General features: G+C 40.5%; 1 protein-coding gene across 1 annotated transcript in view; it reads right to left on the reverse strand.

Moving 5' to 3' along the window:
• The window catches only part of COPA (COPI coat complex subunit alpha), a 42,004-nt gene that overhangs the window by 25,252 nt on the left and 1,559 nt on the right, over nt 1–15,193 (reverse strand). The window contains exons 2-7 of the mRNA XM_055333829.1: nt 13,937–14,050; nt 13,681–13,754; nt 9,680–9,760; nt 7,407–7,483; nt 6,607–6,716; nt 1,091–1,200 (exon numbers count right to left, since the gene is read on the reverse strand). Coding sequence (XP_055189804.1) covers nt 1,091–1,200; nt 6,607–6,716; nt 7,407–7,483; nt 9,680–9,760; nt 13,681–13,754; nt 13,937–14,050 — 566 coding nt within the window. The remainder of the gene's footprint in view (nt 1–1,090; nt 1,201–6,606; nt 6,717–7,406; nt 7,484–9,679; nt 9,761–13,680; nt 13,755–13,936; nt 14,051–15,193) is intronic.

Below are 15,193 nucleotides of genomic sequence, written 5' to 3' on the forward strand. Positions count from 1 at the left end.
AGAGGCTACATGACATGATGTCATTGCTTTGATGGTTAACAGAATATGTTCTTACATATTTTGTGTTTTTAAGTGTTCTTAGCTTTAATTTCAGATATGGTAAAAACTGAAAGATATAAACCACATAAACAAGAACTCTTTGAGGTCCTCAGTAAGTCTTAAGAGGATAAGGAGGTTCTCAGACCACAAAGTTTAAGAACTGCTTATTTTAGGGGATTCCTGATTCAGTGGTTTAGTGCCTGCCTTCGGCCCAGGGCCTGATCCTGGGGTCCCAGGATTAAGTCCCACATGAGGTCCCCTGCATAGAGCCTGCTTCTCCCTCTGCCTATGTCTCTGACTCTGTGTGTCTCTCATGGATAAATAAAATCTTAAAAAAAAAAAAAAAAAAAGAACTGCTAATTTTAATATATCTTATACTTCATTTATCTAGTTGTACTCCGCACTACAGCAGAATCATAGATAAGGTAGTTTCAAATCACCAGTGTTTCTGAGAGACTTCATGCTGTGGGCAAAGTCCCCTGGGTTCGGAATCCAATCCAAGTTCAAATCCTAGTTCTTCCATTTACTAGATACAGGTGGATTTTGGTATACTGCTCAATTTCTCCACTCAATTTTTTTTCATCTGTAAAATGAGGTTACTAATATCTACTTCAGAGGATAGCTGTGAGGATTAAATTAGATGTTTTTTTAAAATCTAGTTTCTTTCTCTAGCGCTTTTCTATTTTCTCACCTCGCACACAAATTACTTACACATGGCTGGTCCTCAATAACTCCGATTAAATCCTCCCACCCCCCACCCCAACTCTCACAAGAGGCGTGTGAACGGACTCTGCTTTGGAATGGTGATGGAGCCTACACCAGCGTTCTCCCGCTCTCCCCACTGGGTTTAGGAGGTAATGTGACTCTCCCTTAGGTGGCACAGGAGCCTCCTTTCTCCCGGCTCACGGGATATTCTGCTTCCAGCGCCTCAAAACAGTGCCATTTCATAAGCACCACACAACTCTGTTGCAGGAATGAACAAACGAGTGGCATGCTGTCACCATTTCCCGGAGAAGAGCCCATGTGAGTTGCAGGCTGTGAAGACAAGTACCTCCAGCACGTGCTTCACCACCGCATCTGTTGTTCCAAATAGATCAACCCCAGTTATTCCTCTCACGTCGGACTCCACTGCACCAGGGGACAAGTTTTTTTTCCTTAGACCTTTGAAGGGATAAGGAGTGGGATGGAAGACACAAAATAGTGTTACCAAAAAGAACACAATAAGAGAGGCAGAGGAAGGGACAGGGATAGACTAACGAAAATGAAAAAGGAGGGGAAAAGAAATCTAGAGAGACTCAAGAAAGAAGTCAAGGGCTCCTATCTCTCTCTTTCTAAAGAGATGTTGAAGCACTTCAACAAATGCACTGTTGAAGCACTTTCACTATCCTCTCTTTTCTTCCCTTGACACTTAACAGACCCGCTACTGTGTTTCCTCCCAGAGGACGACAATCTAAACTTCTAACACAGCTAACTTCCTCGGCAAGCCTCGCCTCAGGAGCAGCCTACTTGAGAAAATTTCTAGTCTTTACTGTTCTGGAAATGCAGCCTCAAATGGCAAGCGTCCCATTTCCACTCTCAACTTTATGACAACTACAGCAACTTCTCTTCCATCACCTCAAAAACTTTTAAAAGAAAAGCCATTTGGGGAAGCCATGGCTCTTTGTTTCTCAAACCAGAAGCTGTTCGACAACTCATGGGGAAGTTCCAGAGCAGGAGAGGAAACCAAACAGCTACCTGGTGGAAGAGAGTATAAAACTACAACTATCGCAGCAAGTGTACTCTTCTATGTGACTCTTGGGCACAGAACAAAATGATTTAAACTATCACGTCCTTATGCACAACAGTACTTTATAAATGTATTCAACAAAAAGATTGCCAGATGAACGTAACTTCTTTCTTTTAGATCATGACTAATAAAATCTAGTTCAGGTACATATGTATGTATGTATGTATAAATAACCATCGTGTCCTTTTAAGCTCTTAAAAAGGCTAGTTACAGATCTGAATACGTGTATTTTGCCAGTAAAACTTTTGGAGGCTAGTGTCACTGGGAGGAACTGCCCTTAATTTAAAAATAGAAAAATGACACCAAGGTAAGAAGAATCGTATATGTATAGGACCCAAACTTACAACTCATCCACATCTTTTAAAATTATCTGTGGTACAGTCACAAGCAAAGCTATGCAAACAATACAACTGCTTTACACTGGAAAAGCATTCCGTGATTTTCAAAGTGCTAATATATGTTCTGTAATTTGATCCTGATAACAACCCTTGAAACAGACTAGCAGGTATGATTATATATAAATAGGAAAATAGAATTAGGACTAAAATTCTATCTTTTGAAGTATTTGTGGGGAAAAGAAGAAATTCAAGCAACTGGCACTTGTAAAATAAAAAGCAAGCATTCATCATAATTGAGGGGAAAATAAAAGCCATCACTGAAAATAAAACCTAAGTCACTTTAAGCCTAAATTTTGGAATCTCTAGGGAAATATGAACATTTAAGAGTAATGATTATATTTATCTGTGTTGTTTTAAAATTACAATATTCAAGTAATCTCTCTTCCAAGGGCATGCAGACATCAGTCAGCATCGGAGAGGGAGGCCTTCACAATGGCCTGACAATGCTGATCATCTCGTCCCCTGTCCAAGGTGAGCAGTTAACAGGTAAGAGGAATAAAGCCACACTTGAACAAAAATGCACCCTCCTTCATAAATACGTTATCACAGGGATGTCTCTTCTCACTTACTTTGCTTGTCTCTTTAATAGGATCTGTCAACTTCTTCTAATGAGTCTGGAATATGAAACAGATTCAGAGGAAGGTGCAAAGACAGACACCTGTGAGGAACTTCACCTCTAATAACCTTCAACACACACACATTAAAAGGAAAGCCGTATGACAGAATGCAAGCCTCTGCTGCACTCGCTGTCACGATGGAGGGGGAGGGAGAGCAAAAACAGACAGATGAATAGTGACAGGCAGTGAAAAGATACTTAGAGAAGTATTTGAGCCTGTGACAAGCCTCTCGCTATGACTGAACGACAGATGGAAAATTTCTACAGCAGCTACTCAAATCCAGAGGGAAGGTAGTTCACTCTCAGACTGGACCAGTTTGATGCACGCTTCCCAACAGGGGCCAGGGGCAGGAGTAAAAAGAGAGGAATAAGGATAGGAATTGGCAGCAAATTAATACTTTTTTAGTTGTCATTTCAAAGATTAAGCCTAAATTACATGGGCTTGACATGCAAAGGTGTAAGCACATTAAGATCATTTTACTGTCAGTTTACTTGGAAAAGCAAGCTAAAAAAAATAATCTATCTTCTAGAACTAGATTATAAATATATTCTCTTTTAAATACATGTTTTTGCCAGGCTAACAGAAAAGATTCAGGTTAAGTAAGCCCTACAGGGCTCAATTCTCATGGGACAGATAACAAGACAGGTTTTCTTTTAAAGATCCGTTTTCTCATTGTATACTGAGCTCCAACAGCTAGACATTCCAAACAATTAGGATTTCCAGCAGTCCTTTAAATGTGGGTATTCATTCTCTGACTCAGAACTAACTTTTCCTCTCTCAGAATTACTACTCTGGTCCCTAACAGACTTAAAAGCTAATTCCTCTTCCTGTGTTCAGACTTATTTGAACCCAGGCAAACATAACTCTGCTAAAAAGAGTATGCTGATTTCCAGAAAAGGAAAGAATAAATGCAAAAGTCTAACTTAAAGCTCCATTTGGCTAAAGACTAAAACATCTCCTTTTCTTCTGATTAAGGCGTTACTGGAAGTCAAGAGTTGTGAGTAGAGAAAAACACATAGAAATGGTAAAGAGAACATTAACATTAGTATAGCAAGTTAGTGCAAAATTCTCAGCATCACACATGCCAAACAAGTACAGCTACTGCAATATTATTATATAGTGACCCAGGCACTGCACACATTCAAGAGCAAGTGTGACCCACAAGCAACTGGCACCACACTCCCTCTCTTCTCTAAGGTCCTTAATTCTGATGTAAAAATGATCTTCAACCTACAAAAGCAAAGAAAGGATTTCTTGCCTTGGGCATTTCAGGTTATTTGTGAGAATCCATCCACCCAACTACCCCAATCGCTGTAGCGTGGGCCACAGGTACCTGCCGTGCTAGCATCAGGTAGCATGAACAGTACTCTCAGAGGAGGGCAGTAAGAGGCCCTTCTCAGCCCAGTGCTCTGAGGAAAGAATTAAGCCCTAACGGCCAAACCATCCCTTTTATGTGTGTGATGAGTAAACTTCTTTATGATCTGCAATGGCATTAGCTATACACTGTTCTCATAAGAACTGAGAAAACAGCCACTCAAAGTATTTGAGTGGTGCTTTCTTCTGTCACGGAGCTCTGGCTGGGAAATGCTATTCCAAAAACTGGCTGCTAATCAGCAAGTATAGCATGAGCCAGATCCAACCCCACCAGGCTCCTATATCCTGAGACAGAGAGGGGGCTTTGAATGTGTGCACAGCAAAAAACCATGGAAAGCCACAGCTAGGTTACTGAGAGAGTAAACAAGGAGATCCCTGGCACTAGCGGTGAGGAGAGAGCACAGGCTCGTAGGGCCTGTGCTTAACTCCTGTCGGTAAGGCTGGTCACATCTGGGTGTACTTCAAAAAACCTCATCAGTCTGACGAAAAACTGCAATGGCAAAAACTCTAGTGGAAAGAGTTCAACTTCCCTATCTCCAACACAGTCTTGTTGATACCATTCCCTTCTAATTCTGACCCTCCGAAAACTGCACGAGATTCTAGAAATCCTAAGATGAGAGTCATCACAATGGTTCATGGGGACACAGGACTCAAGACTGTCATCTCTGAATTCAAGACCATACCTAACATACACTGAATTTTTGTCAAAAACTCTTCTCATGGTTGAGAAGGGAAGGGGGCTGGAGAGATAGATATGTAAGAGCACTTGGGCCACCTAAATTAGTTTTCAGCTCTTCAGATCTCTGCTGCACCAAAATACATAACCATCAGAAAATCAAAAAGTGAAAAAAGAAAGAACCCAAAGGTTCTGCTCTCCCACTGTCCTCTTCCCCTGGTTGCTCTCTTGCTGCATGAATCTTAACCAACTACTATTACAACATTCCAAGTGCTGCACCCAGAAATCCAGATTTCTGACTTGCTATTCATTTGTGGCTTGTAAGGACAGCAAGTACCATACTGCTCTAGCCCACCCTGTCACCTTGGCCACACAATTCAGATGTGTGATACCTTTACCACCATAAGGAACCAGGCAAGGGCCTCTGAAGGGCCTTCCTTTTATAGAACGAAGCAAGTGTTTTGCAGTGTAGCAACTGACCTTCCCCAGAACCCCAAACTCTGAAAATTCCAAAGGCAATAAATAAAGGAGACAATTCAGCAAGTGATAAGGCAGATTTGACTGGGCAGGAAACCACAGCACTTAGGAGTTCCTTTTCCATATTCCAACCGTCCACAAAGCACTTCCAGGGAGCCAGCCGACCTGACAGCCTCACGAGGGCCATCCTTCCCTCAAATTTACAATCTCAACTTAGCAACTTCTCACATTTCCTCTCCATAGCACTAAACATACAAATCCTTATCTCAAAATCAAGATACATAAACTGTGAAAAAAGGGATTATCCCTACTATCCAAAATGTACAAATCTGGATGCCTGGGGGGCTCAGTGGCTGAGCATCTGCCTTTGGTTTAGGGCGTGATCCCACAGTCCCAGGATCAAGTCCCACATCAAGTCCTACTTCTCCCTCTACCTATGTCTCTGCCCCTCTCTCTGCATCTCTCATGAATAAATTTTATTAAAAAATGTACAAATCTATTTTAATTTCTATAGAAGTCTGCCCACTGAAAGGTGTTCTGGACATAAAAATCCCACCCTCCCCTGTACTCTCTATATTAGAAGAAAGAGAGGGGTTTTCCTATTTCTAAATGAGCCCACATGACCCCAGAGTCCTGTTTCCAGCACTGAGCTATTCCTAAAATTCATTTTTGTGGAAGATGCATTTCTTGCTTTATTTTACTGGAAAGCATGAATCTTAATCAAATACCCTCAACTTGGGGATCCCTGGGTGGCTCAGCAGTTTGGTGCCTGCCTTCGGCCTAGGGCGTGATCCTGGAGTCCCAGGATTGAGTCCCTCATCAGGCTCCCTGCATGGATCCTGATTCTCACTCTGCCTGTGTCTCTGCCTGTCTCTCTGTGTGTGTCTCTCATGAATAAATAAAATCTTAAAAAAAAAAAAAATACCCCCAACTATACAGATTCTATATACTATACTAGATATGGTATCCACAAACTTAAACTACAAACTGAAACAAACTACAAAGTGAAATTTTCTTCAAGTTAAACGCACTTTCTAGAGCAGCTACTTTTCTCCAGAATACTGCTAACATAAAGAACCACCAAAAGCAGATTTAATATCCTCATAAGCAGAGATACTATTATACAAGAACAGAATAGTCTAACTTTTCCTGTTCTAAGCCAACTACCCTCACTATTTTCAGCAATTGCAGTTTTGCGTCAGATGTGATGAGACTGTCCCCTGAACTTGGGCAGCTCACCAGAAATATCCCAAACGCGCACAGTCTGGTCCAGGCTGGCTGACACAACCAGGTCTTCCGAGGGGTGAAACTGAGCACACATTACATAATGGTTGTGTCCCGTTAGCACACTGCAAGAAGAAAAAAGACAATACCACATTAGAGGCAGGACTCAACAGACGCCTACACACACAGATAACATACCCAAGTATTCCTGGAGGCAAAGGCAAGTCATCCTAACAATTCTGAATCAGTAACAATAAACAAGGTCAGCTGTTTTACCAATAGTCCTCTTTTATCCCTGATGCTTCAGTATTTAAATATTACCAATTTCAAGAGAAGTGAAATTGCACAACTCTCCTCTCATGTTAAAGACATTCAAAGATCAAAATAAATGGAATCTAGTAATTTACACAAAAAACTACCAGTTACATTTTGGTAGGATATCCCTCTTAAACGGCATCATTTTCAATGGTCCTTATATCTTCATGGAAAGCTCAAGACCTGAACACAAAGCAGAATAGAGGTCTAGACCTTAACTCAGATTTCATAGGAACAGAACTGAAAACCAGCAAAAACCTAGTGCTATGACCTCCCTTCTTTGGCAAGAAACGATCAGAAAATCCAGATTCATACATTATTAACAAGATTGCCTCTGTATTTATCATTTTGTACGTAAAAGCATCCTACAGGGACAATCAGGAATTAATCGGCAGGCAGGGCCTACTGGGAAAGGGAAATGATTGCTCTGAAGAGAAAAGCTCATTATGAATATAGGAGGCAGAATGAAGCCTCTCTCTCAGCTGCATCTCCTGCTTTACCAGACACAGGTTCTAGACTGCCAGTTCCACACCCTGATGGTCTGATCATCGGAGGCGCTCAGAATCCAGGGATATTCCTGAAAGATAATCCAGACAAAGGGTTGTTTTGCTTTGTTTTCAGACAAAGGGTTTTAACACTAAACAAACATGTACTTTCAGGCTCTGAAACACTCCACTACTGGGTGTCTCAGCTGAACCAGCAAAGGGATCCCATCTTCAGATTCACAGCCTCGCTGTCTCCTCCCCACCATTCTACCAGCTTCTCCCACACTGGCACATTCACCTAGAGATTTCAGAAGAGAAGTCAGGCAAAAGCATAAAGGATTCGGAGAGGCAAATAATACATACCATACCTACTTTTATTTATATGTGTGTGCATAAATGTATTTCTATTTATACACTACTAGTCCTGTAAATTAAGATCCTTTGAAAGGATCTTCTCTCTTTAACTCTAGGATTAGAACACTGTTATTTTTATTGCTTTATTTAAATTCAATTAACTAACATATAATGTATCACCCAATTACCGCATACCCGCCCCCAACAACCCTCATTTGTTTCCTATGATTAAGAGTCTCTTATGGTTTGTCTCCCTCTCTAATTTCATCTTGTTTTATTTTTCCCTCCCTTCCCATATGATCCTCTATAAGAAACTTTTATGGTCAGATTTCTTGTCAGACCATCCAGTCTCAAAATATTCCCATCTCAGGAACCGAAGCAGAAAATAACATGTAAAAACAACTGGTTTGGTTTGGTTTTGAAGTAGGTGCCACACCAGTGTGGAGCCCAATGTGGGGCTTAAACTCACAATCCTGAGGTCAAGACCTGAGCTAAAATCAAGAGTCAGCCACTTAACCGACTGAGCCACCCAGGCACCATCTTCAAGGATTTTTATGGTTTCAGGTCTCATATTTAGGTCTCTAATCCATTTTGAGTTTACTTTTGTCTATGGTGAAAGGAAATGGTCATGTTTCATTCTTTTGCATGTAGCTGTCTAGTTTTCCCAACACCATTTGTTGAAGAGACTGTCCCATTGTATATTCATTCTTATTTTATCCAAGATTAATTGACCTTATAATTGTGTGTTTACTTCTGGGCTCTCTATTCTATTTCAATGATCAATGTGTCTATTTTTATGCCAGCACCATACTGTTTTAATTACTACTACTTTGTAATATAATTTGAAGTCTGAAATTGTGATACCTCTAGTTTTCTTTCTTTTTTCTTTCTTTTACCTCTAGTTTTCTTTTTCAAAATTACTTTGGCTACTCAGGGGTCTTATGTAGTTCCATACAAATTTTAAGATTGTTTGTTCTTGTACTGTGAAAAATGATGCTGGTATTTTGATAGGGATTGCATTAAATCTTTAGATTACTTTGGGGAATATAGATATCTTATTTTTTTTGAATATAGATATTTTAACAGTATTTGTTTGTTCTTCCAAACTATGTGCATGGAATGTCTTTCCATTTCTTTGTGTCATTTCCAATTTCTTTCATCAGTGCTTTATAGTTTTCAGAATATAATCATTTTGCCTCTTTGGTTAATCATTCTCAAATGCTTTAGCTATAATTTTACAATCATTCTACCCTAATTTCTTTTTAATATTACAAAAAAATAAAGTATACTTAGAAACTCTTATTTCATTACATTCTAACTTAAGTCAAGAGACTTAGTTTACTGAGAGTAAAAACAACAGTATAAATTAAATCTAATAGCATAGAATTATAGACTGGATTAAGAGGCTGGAATCTCTAATCTACATATAAATCAGTATCTGTCTTCTAGAATATCTGACAGATCAAGGAGGGTAGAAAGCCTGGCTAGAGGAACAGCCTCTACTATAGCCTAAAATCCTAGGATACAATTGATTGTTAGTGCCTCAAAACATTAGCTCATCACAATGGCATCTAACCTCTACATCCCTCCACATCCACCAACTTAATAACACTCCACACGGGATTAGTCTGTAAACTTTTGTTCACTAGCTCAGCAAACCTGAAATCAAATTTCTACTTTTCCCTATAGAGAACCAATGCCTTTCTTATACAGTCTAATGAATCCAATTAAGTTAAATTCAATATAACCCTGAGTACCTCCTTTTGCAGAAAGAAAACAAAGCAGAAAGGTCAACACCACACAGAGTCTAGAAGAGCCACTTAAAGAACTCCAGTAATTCTGTTATCAAAGCATGGCTTCTTGAGAAGCAAGTAGAAAATTCCCACAACGAAACTGAAGAATGCTCTACAACTAGAGCCACCATGGCTACTTACATGATGAAAAAATGTGGTGCGAATGTAGTCTAAATGCCCAAGCAATGTGAAGAGACAGCGCCGCAGCTTGTAATTCCACACCTGCAAAGAGAAATCCAAGTAAGCAATAGTATATTGCTTGGGGAGAAGCCATCTCTATTTAATAACATGAAACAAGAGGTTTATCCAGGGCTTAACTTTTCTTTCTACTGCATAATTGTGTTCTTAGCTTGAACACTGACCCCCTAGTACATTACCTACTACCTTAGCTCAGGATGAAAAAAGTAGGACAAATACCATGACTCTAAAGGAAACAATAATATAACATATGGCATCATCTTCACTTAGACTGCTAACTTGGTGGCAAATGATGACCATATATTCACGGTCTGTACTTGGCAGACAGACTTTAATTCGTCACTATGGAAAATACTACGTTGCTCAGCTAGGATGAGCTAATCAGAAAGACATCATATTCAGATATAAAGTTGAGCCAACTACCAAAGTAGCAGATATCAATGCACATAACTGAGGAAGATGCTGAACCAGGACCAGAAACCTAAGTATGCACTCCCATCCAGAAAACCTCCCTCCCATCTCTATAGGTTCAGTTGGCTTTTTGTCTTTTTATATTTTTAACATTTAAAATGTTCTTATAATCTACCACCCCTAAACTAACTAGTTACTATTTTTTACTTAAACTTTCAGGGCAGCCCTGGTGGCCCAGCGGTTTAGCGCCGCCTTCAGCCCAGGGCTTGATCCTGAAGACCCAGGATCAAGCCCCGCGTCAGGCTCCCTGCATGGAGCGTGCTTCTCCCTCTGCCTGTGTCTGTGCCCCCCCCCCCTCTCTCTCTCTCTGTGTCTCTGTCTCTCATGAATAAATACGTAAAATCTTTTAAAAAAATATTTTTTTCAATTTTTTTGGGCAAATTACAAAAGGTAATACCATTTCCTGTAACTAATTTAAACATCCTGAAAGTATGATTGTCCAAACGAGAATGTGAAATCCCTAAAGGCAGAGTCCTTGTCCACCATGCTCAACACTATATCCCTAGTACCTAATACAGCAGCTAACACTTAGGAGGTGCTCAACAGGTATGTGTAGAAATGAGAAAAGAGAACACGAAACATGAAAGTATCCCAATACTTTCACTGTCATCTGCTGAATTATGTATAAATAAAATACATGTACCCAATGGAGTTTAAGTGCCACACAGAAATTAGATCATACCATAAATACCATTCTCTTAACTTTTTTCCTCCTTACAGAGTTCAGTGTTCTAAACTTCCACATTTCCAGCTTCAAACTATCTCAACTCCTTTATAGTCCTCTACCAAACTCCAGAACGTGAATTCTTACAAAGACCTAAAGGGTTTTTAAACTCTGGCTATCTGTGGCTTCCTGTAGTAACACCGCACACCTGCCAGCTAGCTAATTTCTTTATTTAATGGCTTTACTGAAATAATTCAAATCCCCCCAAATTTACCCATTTAAAATATAAAATTCAATGTTTCTAGTACACTCAGAGCTGTGCCACCATCATCCCCACCAATTTTAGAACACAGTATCATCCTCCCCTTCAAAACAATACCTATAGCTGTGACTCCCCATTTCCTTCCAACCCCTCCAACCTCAACCACTAATCTACCTCCGTCTCTACTGACTTGCCTACGTGGACATTTCATATAAAAGAAAAATAATCCTTTTTTTAAAATATGAATGATTTTTGGGGAAATCTTTTTCCTTAAAAGTCACCCTGTCTTTCCTTTCTTAAACAGATTATAAGGAACCCAAGTTAACCATTCTGGATAGTCAATGGTCATCAATATAAATAACAAATACTTTATTAAAAATATTACAATAAAGTGATATCCCTAAGAGTTTTTGAGGTCTCTATCAGGTGGTTTGAGCCTCCACTAGCTGTCCCCAGGACGCAGGGCCAAAATCTAAGAAACAGGACTGTCCTTCCTATAATCCTAACACCTCTTTTCTCTGTGGGCAGCCCTCACTTGTCATGCCTGTCACCTCGGTTCTGCTGTGTAATCTAAAACATAACCTTCTGAACTGGCTTCTGAAAAAACTGTCAACTTTTTTCGTGAAGTAAATTTCACTATTTGATTGGATACACATGCTTTAATGAAAACACCTGCAAAGTAAAAAGAAATTTTTGATTTTTTTTTTTTTTTACATATTCCAAGCCTCTGGCTCTAGTTTTGCCTTTATCAGTCAAGCTTCTTCAAAGAATCCCCTATATTCTGTTCCCTCACTTTATGTTAAGGTGCTGGATCACTAAGATCTTCCTAATTACGCAATCCAAAGGTTACTGGGTCCGTATCTTATTCCGACCACTTTCTCCTTCCCAAAATCCTCTCCTTCCTTGGCATCTCACAGGCTTCTGCCTATTCCATCTCCAACTTCTAAAATCATTCTTTCCTATACAACTCTACTTCCTCTAGCTCTTAAATGACAGCTTATCTTCCCATTCAACATGATCCCAGAGGGATACCTTATACCACCTCTGCTTTGGCTCCCTCCTTCACGATGCCAGGTCCCAGAGAGGACTCCAGCACAGGCGCATTTTTCCCCTTACATACCTCAAACTCATGTTTCAAGACAGTATTCATTACCCATCTGCTATGGACTGAATGTCTATGTCCTGCCCAGAATTCTTACGTTAAAATCCTACCACCCAACGTTTAGGAATGAGGAGGTGGGGCCTTTAAGGGGTGCTTAGGTCCTGAGGATGGAGCCCTCCTAAAGGGGGTTAGTGTCCTTATCAGAGAGACTCTTCCTCCATGTGAAGACACAGAGAGAAGTCAGCCATCTGCAACCTAGAAGAGGGACCTTACCAGAAGCTGACTATGCTAGCACCCTAATCTTGGACTTGCAGCCTCCAAAATCGTGAGACGTTTCTGTTGTTTATAAGGCGCCCACATTGTGGTATTTTGTTACAGTAGCCCCAACAGACCAAGACACCATCCTCTCTCCCAACACTCCAGAAACTATATCTCCTTGTTTTTCCTTTCCTGATGAATGGCACCCAGTGACCTAGGCTAGACATCTGCAATAAATGTCATCTCATTTGTTTCCCCCACCATCCCTCCAGCAGACTCACTGATGCCGTTCCCTACGCTCTCATCTCCACCTCTACATTCTGCAACGCTACCTCCTGAGGTCAGGTCCTGCCCAACTACCAATTGGGTTATACAATGGTCTCCTAATTGGCATCTTTGCCTTGAGGCTTGTCCACTTCATCCAATCCTTTCTCTATACTACCACTCAAGCAATCTTTTAAAAAAAACGAATCTGATGTCACTTCTCTATTTAAACCCCTATAATGGCTCTTTGTTATCTATATGATGACACCCAAACTTCTGAGCACTGCAAATATGTACCCATGATCCAGCCCCTCTCATCTTCTGGCCCTTATCTCACCTTTTCTTCAGAGTTTATTCACACAAAATTAGTTATTGTTTCTCAGATGTATTCACCTATGTATGTCACCTATGCCTTTTTGTCTTTGGATGTGGATTGTCTTTCCCAATTTCACTTTCATTATCTATCGTTTATCACCCACCAAACTATATGTCTATTATTTTGGGTACATGTGTATCTCCTCCATTAGGATAAAAGTTCTTGAGAACAGATATCATTTATTTAATACAGTGTCTGGTACACAGTAAGTATTCAGTAAATGTTTGCTGGGTAAGGGTCTCTGATAACATCAGAAGCCTGAGCTCTGTATGAATGACATCCTGATTTTAGTCCCTTCCATAATTGCAAAATCCCAAATCCTATCCTTACTCCCAATCATAATAGATCCCTTGTAACTTAATCTTTTTTATTTTAATATTTTATTTATTTACTCATGAGAGACACACAGAGAGACCAAGACATAGGCAGAGGGACAAACAGGCTCCCTGTGGGGAACCTGATGTGGGACTCAATCCCGGAACCCCAGGATCACCCCCTGAGCCACAGGCAGACGCTCAACCCCTGAGCCACCCAGGTGTCCCTGTACCTTAATCTTATAGTCATCTCCTCCAGAGACAAACAGTGGCTGCTGCTTATGGAAGTCAATCCCTCGTACTGGACCTGGGGAAGAAAGCAGGCAATATATGTTTAAGAGAGCTGTATAATCTCTAAGGTAATTCTTATTCAGGAGTTTTCAGATCCAGCCCTTCCATATTCTTTAATCTTACACAAAGCTTAAACCACTCCAGAAGACAATAAATACTTATAGTTCTTTAATTTCCTCCAAGAAACTGTTATCTTACCATCATGTTCATCAAACTTGTCAATAAGGGTACACATCCGGTAGTCCCATAACTGGATGACCCCATTGTGTAAACTGGTCAGGATCCAGGGTCTTTTGGGGTGAAAACTGAGCCCTAGGGAGGAAAAAACAAACAAACAGGGAATGATCCAATTAGCTAAGTATGGGCCACAATCTAGAGAAGAAAACAAAGAGCTCGGTTAATCCTAGGAATTCACTGGATGTCAGACGTTATGAATTTTATGCTGTTAGGCACTGGATTTTGTTACATTCCCTTAAAGACAGATAAAACTTTGTTTTAGGATGTTGTGAGGTTACTTGTTTTAAAGTGTGCTTTTAGTTTTGTTAGCGTCGGTCCATAAGAGCCTTTAGTCTAGGTCTAATTTGGAACCACTATTAAGGTGATAGCACCCGAGGTCTCAAGATGACGCCTTGCAGTATCAGGAGGCCTTTCCATTCTGGCTAGCAGGAACACAAAACTATTCCCAGCTCTAAGAGATTTCAGGGGATTACTCTGCCTTCTCTCCAGAGGTTCCTTCCCAGGCTTTGGGTCATTTCCTCACATGCATATGCAGATTAGGACTCAAAGGCCTGCAGAACTCCAGGGTTCCACGTGGTATTTGATATTCTGTCCAACAAATTCTAGCCGTCCTGACCTCCCTGAACTCTAAACTGTCTCCTCCATGAGGTCACAGCGCTCTTCCCCCTCCCATATGTCACAGCCTGGAAACTCTCCAGGTAGAAACAATCATAGGAGTCACCTTATTAATTTCTCTTCTCTCAAGAATCACTCTCCTACACTGCCTGTCATACCTGAAAACCTTTGTTTCACACATTTTGTTTAGTTGTGCATCTGTTTAAAGGTGAAAAGGTAACTCTGGTCTCTTACTCCATCACAACTGGCAATGGAAGTCCACAGAAGTAACAACTGCTAAGAGTCTGGAGTGTATCCTTTCAGATTTCTTTCTTTTTCTTTTTAATTTATTCATGAGAGACAGAGAGAGGGAGAGAGGCAGAGACACAGGCAGAGGGAGAAGCAGACTCCGTGCGGGGAGCCCGATGTGGGACTTGATCCTGGGTCTCCAGGATCACACCCTGGGCTGAAGGTAGGGGCTAAACCACTGAGCCACCCAGGATCCCCTCCTTTCAGATTTCTAATGCAAACCTTATCATTTTGTGAAAATGGAAATATGTTATGAAAATGTCTTTTCTCGCTTAGCTATATACTCTGGATCTCATTAAGTACGTATAAACATAA

Source organism: Nyctereutes procyonoides, unplaced genomic scaffold (genome assembly GCF_905146905.1).
Source record: "Nyctereutes procyonoides isolate TBG_1078 unplaced genomic scaffold, NYPRO_anot_genome, whole genome shotgun sequence".
NCBI lineage: Eukaryota > Metazoa > Chordata > Mammalia > Carnivora > Canidae > Nyctereutes > Nyctereutes procyonoides.